General features: G+C 36.8%; 1 protein-coding gene across 1 annotated transcript; it reads right to left on the reverse strand.

The window, feature by feature from the left end:
* Positions 1-6803: 6803 nt before the first annotated feature.
* unm_hu7912 (un-named hu7912) lies at positions 6804-19292 on the reverse strand. The gene is made up of 2 exons (XM_059503476.1): positions 19123-19292; positions 6804-11520 (listed from the first exon to the last, which is right to left on the reverse strand). The coding sequence occupies exon 2, from the start codon at positions 11476-11478 to the stop codon at positions 8269-8271; it is 3210 nt and encodes a 1069-aa protein (XP_059359459.1). The 5' UTR covers positions 11479-11520; positions 19123-19292; the 3' UTR covers positions 6804-8268.
* Between the last annotated feature and the right edge of the window lie 13 nt (positions 19293-19305).

The raw sequence follows: 19305 nt of genomic DNA on the forward strand, positions 1-19305 counted from the left end.
CCTTGTTTTAATGATAGATAGCAGGCATTCATTACAGGATGTATCAGGATGCTTTCAATAGTTTGTTCCTGCACAACTGGAGGCTGCAGATTCAGGACCGCAGATCTAGGTTGGTTTAGTTTGCAGTCACGTTACTTTGTATATAGCATCAATATATTAATCTCAGTAGTATTTGTTTTTAAATGTGATTTTTAATTCAAAATGCAGCAGAGGTTAATTACTAAGTGTGCTTTGAGTCACAATTTTAAATTTAAACATGAATTTACACAAAATATAAATGAAATATAAATTTTGTAAAATTGATGTATTAACCTCCTTAAGGTGAATTAGCTCATTATCAGGTAAGTTAAAGTTGGAATCAGCGTATGGAGTCACTAAATTACAGCCGATATTTAAAAAGTTGTTGAGAGGCAAGACAAGACAAGAATGATTCAAGAATGTTTATTTATATATATATAAAAAAAAAAAAAATATATATATATATATATATATATATATACACACATATGTTATTTTTCACAACAGCACCAAAGTGAACCCCTTTTCCATCAGTTGCTGCATGGATAGAATGGCTGTAGGCTTCAATTCTAGAGAAAGAGAGAGACAGAGACAGAGAAAGATAAATAAGAAATATTTGTTTAACATATTCAACTGGAATATTATATATATATATCTCTTCAATTCGGGCAGGGATCTCCCTTTTTGGATTGTTATATGTATCTTGAAAAAGAGAGAGCCTACTTGTTTGAGTATTTTGAGATCATGAAAATATCCCTTGTGCATTTTTTAATCATCTGTCCTACAATGAGCCTAACCAAATCCATAAAATCACTTCATATTGGCCATGCAGAACATGACAGAAACTAACACATGATATCATTGGACTGTATGTGGAGTAGACCTGCAGATTAGGCCAAATTGTAACAAGCTATTAAAATTGCAAAACAATGCCAAAACAACAGGCTATCACATACTGCAACTAGGCAGTCAGTGCAGTTTAATTATGAAAGATATTTTATACATAAATATGGTCAAACAACGACTATAAGCCAGTATTCACACTACATTAAGCTGCAGGTAAATCTTACAAACCTTACATCAAACATGCTCTTGTCATCTGATAAGTTTAATTAATGTGCAGGTTAGATTCACTTATAATACTTTGTCATTAAAACTAAACAAGGATTTATGAAATCATTGGCCACGAATTGATGTCGTAGAAATTAATAAAACTAGCTCATAAATTCTTAATTTGGTGGGAATTAATTATTAGTTCATAGTTAGCAGTTCTCACTATGTAAACTTCACACTGTTTAAACGTTATAAAATAAAACTTAATTAAATATCGGTACTCACTGTCTGATTGCTGTCCATGTCGTCCATCTTTAATTAGTGTTGATCCAGTACGGTAGGTGGTGCTGTCACAAAAAAAAAAATCATTTTGTGCATTTTTGACAACCACATATATGGTTTGAGTGACCTAACCACAAGGGAATCTAGACACACAGTAATTGTTTCACAGAAAACCTGTGAAATAATCAGTTGTTGTTGCACATATAACTCATGTGCTTTTATCCAGTCATTGACCTGTACTTTTGAGTAACACAATGGATGTTTTCACAGAGCAGCTAATAGGCTGGCAGGCTTGACCTGCCCTAAGAGCTGACAGATCAGTGGTCAAAGTCAGTGGAGGGTTAATGAGTAGGTTGAGGTTAAGTTTAGGGTTGCTCTAAGGATTTGATCAATCTGCCCCTTGAACACCTCATGCCATAAAGAGCTAATGCATCTATTAGCCCTTAGCCAAAGGGGTTATTTGACCTGACCTTGTTGATGTAGATATCTTAAAAAAGGCCTGAAGACATATTTAGAGAAAAAAGACATTTTTGCAATGATCAAAGAATAAGATAACATAATACTATTTTAGAAAAACTCAGAGTTTCCTTGAAAATAACACTTTAGTCCTGAAGAACATGAAAGAATGACTCAGAGACACTAAACCTGTATGTTAACGAGAGGTGTGAGCATGTGTATGTTGAGGAAGGAAGGAGTCTTTTTGGTGACAGGGTTCCCCTTAACATTATGGTTTCCTGTGTGTAAACGAGCAGATTTCTATAACACATTTTCCAGGAAAATGCAAATGCCTGTTAAATTCTCGTTTCTCACTGTGATCAGAAATGGCCCTGAGCTGAGAAATGAATCCACTATGGCCTGGGAAACCATGCAGCGATCAATATCTATTAGGGAATGGAGAAGTACAAGCATTATCATCCCATTTCCCTGTAACAGTAAACGGCTGTAGGCCATGCTTTAAGATCCTAATACAAGAACAAGATTAATGCAGTCATTATCACTTGATATTTTTTAATTTGCAGAATGCAAATAAATGTATTCACATTATCCAATCTGATGATCTTAGCAGACATGAATATGGGAACAGTCATAAAATATATCATCAAAGATGCTTAAAATATATTTTTGGTTATTAGCAAAATCTATTTTTATCACTGTCCAAATTTATAGTCCGAGCTAAATGGGAACAAGTGACAAAAGGCAGACACTTTTTCTCACAAAATCAATGAAAATGGTGGTAAGTAGGCATAATTATGATCATTAAAAAGATGATGTTCTCTCTGTTCTTTCAGAAGATTTGTCCTTCAGCGCTTCTCTCAGAAACAAAGCATGTTATTTTTATTTTTACGCTTATTGAAATTAGGTATATCTGCACAACGGAAAGGACATGATGTGCTTTTACTTTCTGCTTTTATTCTATATGTGTTTTGCAGGTTGTTTACATGTACAGAACTGTACTGTTATGGTCAAAATGTCATTATACATACTTTAGGTCATACATTGCGTCATTATCTGTGGTAAATATAAGGGATTACTGATGCTAATGTAATGATGTTTACCACTGACTCAAATCATGGGGTTCCCTTATAGACAATACAATACAGCTCCATAGTGACAAAATCCAACACTGGCACAAGGACTCCTTCTCAAATAGCCATGTGCATTAAGGGAGCAAAGTCACGCTGCACTCTTTTTTTCTCTTTAATGGTGACTCAACAGACAGTCAGCAGACTATTTGGATGTTTTAAAGAAGCAAAAATGTTGCAACATGCAGTTGTCATATGCATCACTATTTGTTTATATGCATTGCTATGGTTGTGGTGATAAAGTCAATGCATAAAATATCTGTAGAGTCACTGCTGATTTCTCCTAAACAGAATTCAGTAAACAAAGGACAGCGTGGTTGTTGACTCTGAGTCATCCTTGCTCCTACACAGGATAGAGGGTGGGGAAAGTACCCATCTTAGGGGATTCAAAGGACTATAACCTGTTGACCAAGCAGGGATCAAGTTGACATCTTTTGATTTACCCATGCAGAACTAAATCTATATAAAGCAGGGGGCTTTTTTAGGGGGATAAAGAATGGAACAGGGCCTCCCATTAAATACTGTGTAAAATTTATTGTTGCATTTGAAACCTCTAATGTGTAAAGAACCATGTCATGCTTGCAGAATTTATGATGCTTGCATTGAAAAGTAGTTAAAGTAATTATTGATGTACATTACTGATTTTACTTAATCCAGTAAGACCAAATAAAACTATATACTGCCTTGCGCACACAAATCATTTGTCAGATAAAAGTTACAAATGCTGTCACTGGGATGGTGTCCTTTTAAAAGATACATATTTGTACCCCTAAAGGATTGGATTTTAGAACCTCAAATGTACATATTTATACCTAAAGTGTGCATATTGGTACCTTTTGAAAGTGTACAGTCCCAGTGACAGGAGTTTCAAACCTCCCACAAACTCCCACTGAAGGCCTTTTGTACTTAAAGTCAACAGTCATAACATGGGACTCTCACAAAGGAAATGCATTTGTATATATATTAAGAAGCATATTTAAATTAGTCTACTGGTGTATTTGTGCATTACTGGCCCATATCAGCCCAGCCTTCCCACAAGCTGTCCCAGAGGAGCTGCTTTATCGCAGCCCTCCCCAGTATTTTTAAGAATTTATGCAAGTTGTCTGTGGTACAAGGGAAGTTATCGACTTAAACATTAAGAGAAAGCATGTGAATTGCTGGAAATTATATTGGCCTTGTGAAATGACGATTTGAGATGCACAACGTGTTCCTTTTATTTAAAAAAATAAATAAAATAAATATATTGCACTTTCACAAGAAAAGTTAAAAGCATTTGTCAGATTTTGCTGTCTTGAATTGGAAATAGATTTGCAAATAGTAATGCATTACTTTACAATAAATTATAATTATTTTACTATTTTGGTTTCTTTATTTCCTCGAATTATTACCTTAATTCTATTTGAATTATGAAACAAAAAAACAAAAAGAATATATATATATATTTTTTTACATGTATTATTATTATTATTATTATTATTATTATTATTATACATTATAGGCCTACAACAATGTATAGAAAGGGTTATGCTTTAGAATATCCAATATATTAAGAGAATTTTTTTTTGCTTGCATGATTTTATTCAGTGTCAGATTTTGCAATGTGTCTGCATAATTTGCATGATATTTTCCCCTCACTTAAAGACTAACAAAAGAAAAAATCTTGCATTGGAATAAAACATTTAATACAGCAGTGTAACCCAGAAGCACTGTAGCACTGATATGACTCTTTTGTCACCAAAGTTGTGGGATGACTTGTGCTTTAGCCATGCTTACAGCACCTGGCGATCATGTGGGCTGGGATGTGTTTGGGCATGTGGTGCTTACAAAGACAACAGCAGCTTATCTCCCCCTTACAGCAGATGAATCATTTATGACTCATTCTGACTCATACCGAGAGTGTCTGTCTACCACCCTCTACTGGGCGTAGAGAGAAGCAGCATATGGATTGATAAAAGAAGCAAATATTTGAAAGTGTTTTTGTCTCTTATTTTTCAGCATGTGATTCTGTTATCTCTCAGCATATCATAAACTTAAAATACAGTATTATCTTGTTAGGTGAATGCATTGTCTATTCATTGCATGAAGCATGGGAATGTGGTGCCATCTAGTGAAAAACCTGTCATATGCAACTCTGCAAAAAAACTAGGACATGATTTATATGTATGCATTTTAATTATGCATGAAATTGGTTTGCATATGAGCAGGTTATCAAAGACATTGGGAGTTTCAGCTGTGCCAAATAATTTCACTGGAAGGCAAGTTACAGTACAGATGAAGATGAAGCCTTCCCGTTTATGTGGAGTTCTTCCTGAAGGCTGGCATATCAGTTCGCCATCCACATGCTTTCCCAGCAGCCCCCATTTATCACCCTGCCCACAGTCTGAAGTGCCTGGATGTTCTCTCAGCTTCCTGTTTCCCGGCAACAAGCATCTCAGTTCTGAGCCTCCACCTTTCTGCCTCCAGGAACTTTTTTTTTTTTTCATCTCCAACTCAAGACATGTTGCATAATAAAATATGCTGATATTCATGTTTTTACTAATTACAAATATTTATCATTTTTACAAAACAAATTTATTACCAAAATGTAATTGCATTGCTACATGCCTTAATAGGACTTTTATTGGATCATGTCAATAGTTTAAGACATTGATCCAGACATCAAGTAGGCTACTTAAAAGAGACAATTGGACAATCCAAAACTATGGAGAGAACTGAGGGGAAAAAATGCATAGGGGTGAATATTTGGTGTCATGCATAGTATGTGAGACTTATAAACTTTTAATGTATATTTGTGATAGGCCTAACAAAGTCTAGAAAGGGTTCACCTTCAAAATATCCCAATGGGTATGTGGAACGTTTTTGCTTGCTTTCATAGAAATACAATAAAAATCTAGCTAAATGAAAACAGGCTTTAGGTGCAATATGCCGCTTTTAATCGATGTAAGGAGGAGGTCATCTGTGTTTTGAGAAAAGACACATTAATTAGTCTGTTACGTGCATTTCATGAATTCAACTGCATTTTCCAGTTTAAATGTAGGTCTAGATTTATCCCAATCAATAAATATGCACATATTTACAGAGATCAGTAATAATGTTATAAAAACGTATGCTGGTTGTGCAAACGTTGTTTTTTCTGCGATCACGTGACTGGAAACCTGACAGCAATGATGACGCATGCGTCGATAAATAAAAATGACGGCTGATGAAATCTCGTGTGCTTAGTTATATTAACCAGCAGATGTCGCTGAAGTATTTCTTAAGCTGTTATTTTTACACAGCTGTCGTGCTGCTTATTAGAGAAATGTATTTCACGCCACTTGTCCAGCTGTTAGAGCTTAATAGGTTTGTGTGCTTGGTGTTGCACTGTAGATAAATCGTTAAGACACACTTGTTTCACTTAAAGATCTTTAAAAGGCGACATTATATGCCTTTATATAGCCTATAGGAAAAGAGTTTTTTGTGATGTCATAGGTTGGAAGATTCTGCAGGCCCAGGGGACACATGTCATTTTTTTTTTTTTTTTATGTAGGTTCCGAGGAGCCAGGACTCAAAGTCATGATCATTCACCTTGTCATTTAGCCTATATGTACTTAAATCCTGACCTTATTATATCAGTGACAGTCAACAAAGGGGTAATTATCTTTAGCATGCTTATAGCTTACCTTGACATACACTTTACACTTAGTAAAGGCTGCAGTCAGCCATAAAAAAAAAAGAAAAAAAAGTTAATCAATGAAAAAAAGAACAGTTCGAACTATCTATATTTTAAATAATAATAATAATCTCTTGTAAGATGCAGTGACACAGCTTCTACTTTTCTGTTGCTATTATTATTGTTATGTAGAATTATCAGTCAAATGCATGAACTTTTGGGTGTTTCGTTTATTGACCATAGTACAGAAATAAAGCAACACTTGTCAACAGAACACAACAGGTAATGAGCAGTGTAAAGAAATAAATAATGGCATAAAAAATGACAACAGAAAAAAACACAGTAACACTGAATATCTTTAAAATTGCTGTAAGGTTTGTTGTGTGCATGCTGTTGATTACATTATCTAAAACGGTCTGTTTATAAATATGCTTTCCATCAGCAATTTATTAAAGTGCTATATCTAACACAATATCGCGTAAATGGTGTTATACACCATTGCTTAAATATTTTTCTAATTTTATATTTTTCTATTGAAATATTACATTTCAAATATAGGCATCTAAGTTTTGTCAGCCATTATAAATGATTAAAGCATACTTTATATACAGGTTTATCATTTTAACACAATATTTCAGAAAATGTTTCAGTTGAAATACCTTGAGACCATCAGAACTTTACAATACCTTGAAAAAAAATAAAAACACTCAAATAATACAGAAAATTATCTTTCAAGTCAGATGAATAAATAAGTAAGTAACCTTATTTGTATGTAATGAAAATGTGCATAACTCAAAGACAAATGTTTTCTTGTCATGGAAAGTTAAAAGTTACATTTCAGCCGATTTAACCATGTGAATAGATATAGTACTGAATACAATAAAGAAAGCAGTTGCCATGTATAATACATTGAAATCTTCCAAGCAGTTTATTTGACTTTGTCTATAAAAATGTACCTGACATATGCTTTTGTCTGCCATACTGATCATCATCTGTGACTATAATTTATTGTAAAGAACTGACAAACCATTGCAAAATTTAAAGTGAATTTGCATTTTCCTTGCCAGCATGCATTCTACATGCAAGTAAATTTTTATCCTCTCAAGGGGCTAAAGACACAGACTTTGAGACAATATTGTATTGGAAGGGAAAACAAGAAATTCTCCAGAGGTTCTCCAAAGGTTCCTAATTGCTGCAACACACTAGCACAAGAAATATAGTTATAAGCAGGCCTACACATAATTCACAGAAAGTTCAGCAAATTCCACAGAATTAGAACATCTGTCATTCACAAAGTTTTAAACATGGTCCACTCCCTGTGTTTATTAAATACTTTGATTATTTTGAGCTATGCCTATGAGAGTGCATTGCTCTCAGCTCTATTTAACACATTTTACTGTATTTAAATCCATACTCCAGAAATATTTTGTTCCAAATATAAAAAAGCTTCTGATTCTGAGGAAACAGATTGTAAGAAAAGCATATGTGCTCATATCTTCTAACAAGTACTATACATAGCTTTTCATCCCATAAGCAACTTTTAATTAATTCTAGGTTTTAGTGCCAGACGGAAAAAACAATAAATAAAGTCTCACTATTAAAATACATATCTAAAAACATTAGTCATTTAAGGTTTTTATTTTGTATAGGAAAAGCTTGATAATACTGGATGCATAGGGATTATATAATGTCATCTAGAAGGTGTGGTGCACCAACCCAATCAAGCATCCTTGGTTCAGACGCTGCCATGATCATACACATGAACTGCTTTCCAGTTCTCTTGTCAATGGGATAGATGGTGGTGGGGGTGAACCTTTTGTTGCTCTCAACAAACTCACAAAGCTGGTTGTATATTTCAGGAAACTCATGGCGAAGGAATACGCCCCGGGTACGAAGCTCTCTTTGAATATTAATGAAGCAAATCTCTCTTGCTTTCCTGCCCTCTTGGCCTTCCTTGTCAATGTCAGAGGTCCCAGGGGGTGGGGTGAGAATCAGAGTCTCCATTTCACATTCCTTCTTAAAGATTTTCTTATCTGGGCTTGAGGAGGCCAATGAGACCTTGGCATACTTGCGAACTGTTGGCATTTGTAATTTGGGTGAAGGAATTTTAGGCACTAGATCTCCGATAGCAATGGATACATTCAGTAGGAAACATTCAGTGGGGTCATATTCCTTGCCTGCATTCTGCAACTCTTTGCAGTATTGCCCAAGGTTGTCTTTAAAACTGTCTAACTCTCGAAGGGACAGATATGTTGGAGAGATGGTAAGGCTGTCAAGACCAACTTGAATGAAGTTATCTGCACACCCAGGGTTTGGAAAACCTAAGAACAGAACTCCTCTCCCACGGGACAGATACCCTACCCTAGCAATGCGTGAAAAAGCTTTATGAACATCAGAGTTCTCTCTACAATGTTTTAGTATGTGCCTGCAAACACTACTAATGCGGCCATAAAGACAGGTCTCTTTATGCGTGTCCCAGTCTTCTCGCCTGCAGTTTCTGGAGCAGTAGTAGGTGTAACAGCTGTGGCAGGACTTGAAGTACAAGCAAGCATTGAATGTAGTGTCTTTGCGTAAGCATTGCCTATTGGAGCACACCATAGTGTCATCCTCGTCTGCAATATGGTTCAAAGAGACATCCTCAACACTCCTCTGAAACCCTTCACAACCACTGTCTGGGTCTTTAAATGTGTCTGGGCTGGTCTTTGAAGAGTCTGTTTGTGTCTTCAGGAGTCCTGAATCCTCTTGATCTATGTCCCGCTTCCCTTCTTCGGTCTCGTCATCTTGAATCAACTGTTTGAGCTGGTCTATCAGATCCTTACTTGGTCTCCTGCTATTTTGAGGCTTGTAATCAATGACTAGGTCGGCTAGCAGCTCATCAAGCTGTTCGAGGCTTTGCTGCAGGGAGTAATTAGTGTTCTTTCTCTCTGTGGATTCTGGTGGGTTTGCTGGTCTCTGTATGTTGTGCAAGTTTGCAGTTTGACACCGCCCTGTATTTTGTGCATTCCAGCTGCTAATTCCCCCATCTCTCTTGATGCTATTTGCTGCACGAATGTCATTATCAGTGATTGTAATCTCCGGAGTTACAAACCATTGTCCCTTCGGATTGTTTTGTCTGTCACCAGCACACTTTTCTAGACAGTTTTCAGAGAGAGACAAGGCAGCGTATCGTCTTGGTGAACTAGAAAGGTTCACGATAACCGGTTGTTGATTGTTATTCGAAGGAACTCCTGGCCTGCCGTGATTGAGAAGGTTCTCGTAACTCCTGCCTCGTGAAACGCCAGGTTCTCTGTCCACATGAGGGATAATAATATTGTCCCAGGATTTTGAGTAGTTCCGGACATCTGCTCCTAAACGACTTGGCTCGGTAAAGTCATTGGGATACCATGGGCTTATCGATGGCACTCGCTGAGGAGTGGCCTGTGAAGATGCGTACTGACTGGAATATGTAGCAATGCTTGACCGGTTCCAGTCATCTGAAAATACCTGGGACATGCGTGGCCGCCGCCGTCCCTCCGTATGATATGCTCTCATAGGAATGTGTAAGTCTGCAGGGTACTGGCAAGGCCGTGTATAAAACATCTTTGAGGGCTCAGAGGGAAAAGCATATGCTCTTGGATCCTCCTGAAAGTATGTTTCACTCTGAGGAGTGGATATGAAGTATGGCCCTGGCTCACTCACTGAATATGGTCTACCGTAGAATGGATCCAAGGGTTCACGGGGGGAATCTGCATAGTATGAACGCACAGGCAAGGTATGAACCCAGCGAGTCCTTGGGTCAAGTACATACTGACTACTAATGGATGGATTTTGGCTGTTGCTGCTGTTAATACTGTACTGGTCATCCTGATAATATGTCCTACTGGGTGGGTGAATTGGATACCTGCAGGGATCATCCGTGTAGAAGAACTTGGTTGGGATGTTGGGATTAGACAAGGTTCTGTACTCCCTTGGGTCTCTAGGAGAAGTCCTTCCAAAAGGGCTCTCTCCAGATTGAATGTGACTACCAGACAAGCTGTTGGGATATTGATATGCTTGCCTATAGTCCATGTTGTAACACTCACTAGGAGTGGGCGTTCTAGAGGTGGATATCTGACTTGGAAATGAGACGTTCCTGATCCCTGATGTCGAGGAATGCTGCCAGGGAACATTACTTCTGTGAGTAGGCATCTTCCGTGCAGTGTGCTGGAGAACTGAGGCGTCTGGCTTTATATCAACACGGCACCTGACGTGGGGAGTGTTAGCTTGTTTCTCCTGTCTGCTCTCATTAAAACAATCGGAAACATAGAGGGGTGTGTGGGGTTGTAACTTGATTGGATGTACCTCATTAACTAAAGCCCTGGTTGACTGTAAGGCTTCTCGATTTGGCAGACTTTCAGATCTCTTTTGGGGGTCCACTGGAGATCGACACCTCGTGGTTGCAGTTGGAGAGACTGTGATGGGTACAGGGGTCAGGGTGGCTCGAACCCTTGGAGCACTTTTTGAGCGAGGCTTGCCATGAACACTGGTCCTTGCTGCCTCGTTGCTCTTGTCTGTGCTGATTTGTTGATGGCAGAGTCTTGAGTTGAACAGATCTGGTGAAGAAAAACGTAAGTGTCCCTGCTGTCCAATGCCATTCCAGACTGCATCCTTACATACTGTTTGCTGATCAGACCTGTAAGGATACTCCATGGACAAGGAAAAGTCCTTTGGGTCATCCAGTGACTCAATGAAGTCAAAGCTACGACAATGTCTTTTGTTAATGGTTTCAAAGTTTTGATCCAGTGGGCCAACCATTTGGGAATCACATTTCTTAGAAGATCCAGAATACCTTGAGAGCCCAAAGTTAGGGCAAATTTTTATGTCTTGATACAAAGTTGATGTTAATATGTCAGGGGGATCCGTTCGTGTCATCTTAAATGGACCCCCGTTATTTCCCTCCTCAGTTGGTGTCTCCTAGAGAGAATTAAAAAAGGCATTATTAGTTACACATTTTCTTTAATAAAAGTATTTAAATAGGTGAATATAATGGGTAAAGGATCCCATTTAAAGTCTGAAAACGACCAACTAATGCTTAGAAAAGATCATAATATATTAAAGAGAAGATGAAACGTTTTTTTCGACTTCAATCAATGAGTTTGCAACATGCTTCACAAATGATCTTGCTTTACAAGGCATTAATTGGGCCCCTATTATGTACTGTTATGTACAAATACACATGTAAAAAGTAGGCATCATTTACATGTCTTCCAAAGTGAAAAGGACTAATGCCATGGCACTAAGTCGTGTTAGAGAAATTAGATGAAGAACATGGCAAAGTTTGAAGGATATCCGAATCTGTATTATCTAAATATTCTATCAATTCATCATTTATATACTCTGTAAGTACAGCAGAAACTTAAACCTGCATGTACCTTATATGTCTAAAAGTGTATATTTATATATAGCTACAATACTTATTACAAGTATTTTGTGTGATATGATCATTTCTAAAGTTCAGTGAAAAATATTAGAATATCCTCATAATCAGAATCAATGTAAATGTTGTCCTTCTGTTAAATGTCATATCACACATAAACATCAGTCTGTGCGGAGAAATTTCTGAATGCTAAACATATAAAACAACACTGAAAGGAAAAATCTGAATTAATTATGAAGATGGAGGCCTTGCAGCATCTCAGAAGAATAAATTAGTGTAAGAAAACTCCTTTTTCGGTGAAGGACAGAACATAAATTAAATTTTTCCCTCTTTCTCTCTGTTTGAGCTCTCTAAATAATCAAAAAAAGATTTCAGATTCACTTACCAATTAGAATTTTACTTATGTTCTTAGAGTTCTCAAACACATTATATAATGCCATTTTATATATTTCGGATCTCTCTGTTTTTGCACATAATAATTTATTTTTAAAACGTGATTATGAAATATAATATGAATTAAGTATTAAAAAGGATTCAAGAATTAAAAAAGATATCTTTCAAATGTAATCATTTATTTCTATCAACAAAGATTTTTTTCTAGCAACAAAAAAACACATATACAGTTTTACCGCATCCTACTGCAACAGCCTTACTCCTGCCCATTAATAATAGTGCCACTCTGGTCTATGGGGAAATAAAATGAATAGACTGGAAATAAGGTTAAAAAAGGGAAGCACATAAACTAGTAAATGTCAGATTCTAGTTTTACCATAGATGGTAGATTCATTGCACATTGCTCATTTAGAATGAAGAAAATCTGTTCTGATACCAGAATTCAGTATTCAGCTGTGCCTAAGACTGCTTAAAAACACATAAGATCCATGCAAGTACTGCATCTGTGCACATTCTATATTTATGCTTGCTCTGATTTTCAGTGTTCCTCAGTACTTTGCTCTCTTGAGCCTAGCTTCCTTTGTCCTATTAAATATTTGCATTTCAGAACAAAGAATCATTCTGATTGTTTTTGTCCAAACCCTGCTTCTATGTGTGACACTATTCAAATTTTTTTTTCACTGAATGTTTACCAGTGGTCAAATTATATAACTTGTTATTTATCCAGCAGACAGCAAAATGTCGGCACATGTCTATCTGTGGACCGTATTAGGCTCAAAGCTTTGTATCATGCCTATACAAATTAAATTGTATTTACAATTTTACTGTAATCAGTTGCTTATTTATCCTGAGATACAGTAGAACAGCTGTGCAACATTTGCAAAGGGTTAGGAGCTTATTTTGAGGTTATATCAAATGTTTGGCTTTTCAGGGATTTTTTAAATGACAGTAGGAGCTACAGAGCTCCACTTACTGGCTAGCTCCTTTCAGCCAACCCTGAAAACCATCTGTTTATCCTGCTGAGAAAGGACTGTCGAGCAGTCTTAAACACACACACACACACACTCACACCTTCACTCTTTTTCTGGATTCATTTAGAAGAGAATAAGATTCTTAGCGTTTGAACATATTATTGCATTGTGAATGTTTTTTTGCATTAAAAACATTAAACCAAATATGTTATACATCGTAGGGCAAAGTAAAAGCACAGTAAAAACATGTACATGCCAGTGGTAGCACGATAAATCATATTTCAATTGTGTTAATAATTTCAGCTTCTCTTGCTTAATTAAACATAATTGTCTGTGATATTTTCCCACTGGTTATTTATCACGAAAAGGTTTCATTTTCACTTGACATTTGCATTGGTGACAAGACTCTTCCAGCTTTCATGCTTGCGGTTGCCAAATTTTGAGTCTAAATCCCCAATCAGAGTTTTTGCTTAAATATATATATATATATATATATATATATATATATATATATATATATATATATATATATATTTACTGCCTAGAGTTCATAACCTGGCAAATTAAATCTACATGCAAACCTCAAGGATGGACTGTAATAAATCTAAACATGAAGCTCAACAATATTATTTGTGATTGTGGTTGCGTAATAGAGTGTGTTAATTTATTTGAGAAATTCAACAGGAAACTAGATGAGGTAGGAAAAAAATTTGAATGAAATTTGATGAAATGTCAAAAGAAATTTCTAAAATGTCAAAAATTATTATTTTTGTGAAAAAGTGATTATCAGTTTAATCATTAATGTGCAATCCTATAAGTGACAGTATAACTAGTAGGCCGGATTTCTGATGTTGAGTTGAACCTGGAACACAAAGCCAGTCATAAGTAGCACAGGTAGATTTGTTGCAATTGCCAACATACATTGTATGGCTCAAAATTATAGTTTTGTCCAAATATTGTCCTAACAAACCATACATCAGTGGAAAGTAGGGATGCACCGAAATGAAAATTCTTGGCCGAAACCGAAAACCGAAAAAGAGAAAACCAAGGCCGAAAACCGAAACCGAAACACCGAAAGAAATTATCCCAATTATTAGTACCATTGCATTTATTGCTATGACCGTGTACTAACTTTACTAAAATTAAAACATTGCAATTGCATAAATTAATATTAAAGTTTCAAAGATAATTACAATTACATAAATTATAAAAAAACATAAAAATGCATAATTACAAATTATGCAAATATTTATTAAGCACATTGCAACAATGCACAGTATAAAATAAAATTCAAACTAAAATTTAATCCCACTCATCTGTATATTAAATAATAATGTACAGACCTACTGGCCTGCAGAAAGGTTTTAAAATTAACTGTTCTCTCATAAAAAGTGCATTTAGGTGAAGAGCATTTGAAATTTTTCTCTGTAGTACTAGAAAGTGCATTACTTCTCCAGTAGCCAAGACTGTTATCACTTCTGGGGATGGGGACTTCAGACAGATAACCATCTAGCTGTTGAGCAGTTGAGCTTGTCATCTGCCTGACATTTGAGAAATATTTGAGAGAGTGTATTTAAATAGGGCCAGGGCATAAATAAACATTTTTATCAAATTAAAGCAGAAATCTAGCAAAAAATCTAGCAGAAATATGGCTACAATCTGATATTATGCATGTATATGTATATGTGTGTGTATTATATATGCAGAGACGAGTCTTTTTTTTTTTGCGCTCTGATCTCAGTCTCCTGCGCTTGGCGCTTCTCCGTCTCCACGCGGGTTCTCCGCATCCAGCGCGGCCTGGAGCATTTCTCGTGTGCTCTGCCATATTTCCGCGTCCAAGTAATGGTCTTTATAACGCGGATCAAGCACATTCGCGATGAAGTGCGGAGGATCCGAAAAGATCTCAGTGAGACGTGTGCTAACAGACTCTATAAGACTGTACTTTTCTTTGTTTTCACTTCGTGGTCCGTCTCAATCTCTTTGTTAGGAGACGCTTTAGTGCTGCGAATAAAGGAATAAGAATAGAGAGAATGTTCTCTATTAAGACCCACTGGTGTGAAGTGAATGACGCGGGGAGCTCGTGGTCTGCGCTATGCAGGTGCACGTGCAGGTCGCGGTTTCTGTTTGCGTCATCATAACATTTCGGCCGTGTTGTTTCGGTAATAAAAGTGTTTCGGCCGAAAACCGAAAATGCACTTTTTGGCCATTTTCGGCCGAAAATTTTCGGTGGCCGAATATTCGGTGCATCCCTAGTGGAAAGCTTATTCAGCTTTCAGATGATGTATAAATCTCATTTTAAAAAAAGGGTCACAAATAATTTCTGCACTGTATCCAAAAATAAATGTTAACATTAAACTGGCATGAGTATTTTTGTGCATCCTAAGGGACTGACTGAGTCACAATATCTGTAGACATTGGTAACTCCTCATCTCAGAAGATGACATTACCACTTGGACATAAAGGGTGATAAAACTCCAGTGGAGCTCAGATCAGATCTGCTGATTGATGCAGCTGGGACTAGATGACTTCCACGACTACTGTATTACATGTCTGCTGGGAACAATTTTTGGGGCATAAACAAAAATTGCACTTTGAAGTGCACTAAGCACCTCATCTACATTAAGAAGCATTTTAAATGATGGTGAACCGCTTCATGTGTTTGGCTGATAACCCATAACCACTTTGTGTCTCAAAATCTTAGATGCCGTTAGGACTGCTCCATTTACCAATTGTTAAAGAGAGCTGAATCACACATTTTAAAAGCTATTTATAAAACACTGTCACTCATGGCAAATGCTTACGAATCAGGTTCCTTTGGGCTGCCATTTTCACTGGTTCTGTTTCTAGCTGACTAAGGGTATAAGTGTCCTCTTGGTGAGCTAATATCTGCCCACTATCTCTCACAATCCGTATCCTTCTTTCTTAACACTGTATGTCACAAGAAGATAAGTAACATAGAAGCTGGTGCTGATAAGCTTGGTGTTTATGCCTATTAAGTCAACAAATCACATGTAATGAAATAAAATAGAACTGTATCACCCCTATTTGACCCACCTCTCTGTACAGTATTAGATTACACTGAATCACATAGAATAAAAAAAATATTTTCCTTCTGGTCAGCAAATGCTTTCTAACCAGCATTTAGCAATAATTTAAAAGGGCGCAATTATTTAAAAGGAAAGTCCCATAAATAGAAATATATTGAGGACAGAAAATAGAGCATGAGAGAGAGTTTTGAGTGCACTGTCATTTTTCTTTTAGATTAAAACATTACAAAGCAAAACACGTCCATCTTGGGCAAGGTGGATGTTAATAATTCCCTTCTTCCTTTATGCAAGGTGGCTGACCAGCAGGCGTTTTCACAGCTAGCGGCAGAGCCAGTACCTGTGACTGAGACCTGACTGCTCTAGCACAGTCAATAACCACCTGTCTTACACTTCCATCACAGTTTGCCAAGACTAGCTTCCTCACACTTCTTAACCAGCATTCAATCTCGAAAACAACTACTTATAGGAAGTACGAAGTATGCACATACATATGCAAGAGAAGGTATGTGAGTTCACTGGGATTTCTGAATAAACTGGTCATAAAATATGATCTGACCTTCAACTAAAGTCGGATGTACAATATTGGCACCATTTGCGAATCCTATAAGATTCCTTTGATCCTACACCAAAATCTGTAGCTAATTTGACATTTTCGCCAACAATCGATTAATGACCACTGCGATCGATTTTTACCTTTGATGATTCTTGATGATGATGATGCCACTGTCATAAGTAATTTTTCTGCAGTGTGGCTTCTGTTACAACGACCATCAAATTAAGAATCATCATGAGAACCGAACCGAATGATGCAAATAGTGCAACAACAACAAACCACTACTTCTTCTAAACACATCATCTTTCGTTTTTATGAATTGATTCACAAATTGGTTATATAAGACTCCGGACAACTCTTCTTGTGTTTTTCCTGCAACTGTAAAATAATGCAGAATCACATCTGAAGTGAATCATTTGTGTTCACTGGATATGACGGGTCAGTTATTGTGAGTATAATGCAAAAATGTCTTCAAGCTACATTCTGACTCCAAGACAGAAGAAAGTGTTAGCAGCAGTAGTTAATCTCACATGAAACCTATCTCCTTAAATACACAACCCATTCCTCAAACAAGCTTGCAGAGTGGGGGTTTTTTCTGGCCGGATATGAGGCAAAGGGGCTATATTTGGACACAATGGATAACGAGAAAGATGCATCTGAGTATCTCAGGGAAAGCAGCCCAGATGGATGATTCTGTAGAGTTTGGAGATTTGGAGGTGAAGTTTCTTTTCTTTTCCAACAAGAAAGCTCAGAGGATTTTTAGAGGAACTGAAAGTCTGAGCAAAAATAATACCGACCTATAAATCATGTCTGTCTTAAAGTCTCTAATTTATAAGGTCATGAGACAAACTAAGTGGAAACTAAAGGTTTTTCTTCAGTTCTCTTTTCAACTGCAAACAATGTCGTCATTCAGCACATTTATTGTCCTTTTAAATTACACTTTTATTTTCCTCTTAAACTGCACAGCACAGCTAGATAGATGCCATTACAATCATTTTAGCCACTGACTAATTCAAAGGCACATGAGATGGTATTATAGCTGGAACACCAAATACAGACCACTTAACTGTATGTTTTTAATATTTTGAGTATTGTAAATTTTCAGTCATGTGTACCACCTGGGGGCACTCCATCATTTTATTTGTTTTACTGTTTACTGTTTTACATTGTTAATCTACTAAAGATACTAAAAATTACACTTCTTATTAAGTTAAATCAATAAGAGCAACAGCACAATCCACTCAGTCCTTGAGGGGGTGATTGTCCTTAACATTTCAATATTAAGGCACTCATGCATGTCTGTTGTCAGCAATTATACTGAAACATAATGGGAAAACATATTTCTAACTTCAGTTTCCAGTTTGGATTGCAGAAAAGTGATCTTAGTGCTTCAGTAATGAAATACAAGCATTTTCTCTCGTTTTTCCTCTTCTCCAAGCCATTACATTAAGAACAACAGGTGCAACACTATTTGCTGCAGTGAATAAAGTGACTCTTATGTGGGTTTCAGCATTTATTGTTAAAAAGTATATATATATATATGTGTGTGTGTATAGTTTTAGACGAAAGCTGAAGCATTACATTTGTCAGCTTCCCAAAAGTAAGTCCTACTGTTAAATGTATGGCTACATTTCACCATACATGCGTAGCAAACTTAACGTTACTCCTCCCTAAACCTTCTCCAGACAAGCACACATACCACATGCTCTGTCGCCTGGATACCTAGCAAAACCACAAAGTCAACTATGCACAACCCACTGACTTGCAAAGCCACCTGATTTACAAGGTCGCCACAATGCGTAACGCGTAGTATACATCCTCCTCGATCTCTGATGAGGTCGTCATTGAATCTGACAAACACTGATGAGCATTTCGTGGATTTATTGCGAAAGTGCAGCTCGAAAATGAAACATCTGCCCATCGAACCAGAATGTAATACAAAAGCACACTTTGTTCTCATTTATTGCTGCGGCACGAGCCCCGCACTACCGAGCATCTCTCGTAAAATGACCTGATGTCTTTCGGCGCAACGTACATAGGTTAACGTTACACTCAAAGCTACTGCGACCATATCGGTATTCCTAAGTCAATTACAGTCTATCAATTCTTACTAAGACAAAAGTTTAGTTTTCCCAGTATATTTCAAGCTTTTATGAGTGTGCGCATTTTTCTTACCGTCTTCGTCCATAGTTAAGATCTTCAAGATGCTATCACTGACTGTTCATTTAGAGATGATGTGGTTTCCATATCATATTAGATGCTGTAAGGTGGGCTGCATCAAACTCCTTAAGTATTGTTGTTCGCCCACGGGTCTTGGGGGCGTACTGAGACGAGGGGGTGTGACCGCATCCCTCCCGC

The sequence above is a fragment of the Carassius carassius genome, chromosome 21 (assembly GCF_963082965.1).
Source record: "Carassius carassius chromosome 21, fCarCar2.1, whole genome shotgun sequence".
Classification (NCBI taxonomy): Eukaryota; Metazoa; Chordata; class Actinopteri; order Cypriniformes; family Cyprinidae; genus Carassius; species Carassius carassius.

Coding starts and splice junctions, on each gene's coding strand:
- unm_hu7912 (XM_059503476.1), bottom strand. CDS start 11,478: ATGACACGAACGGATCCCCCTGACATATTAACATCAACTTTGTATCAA.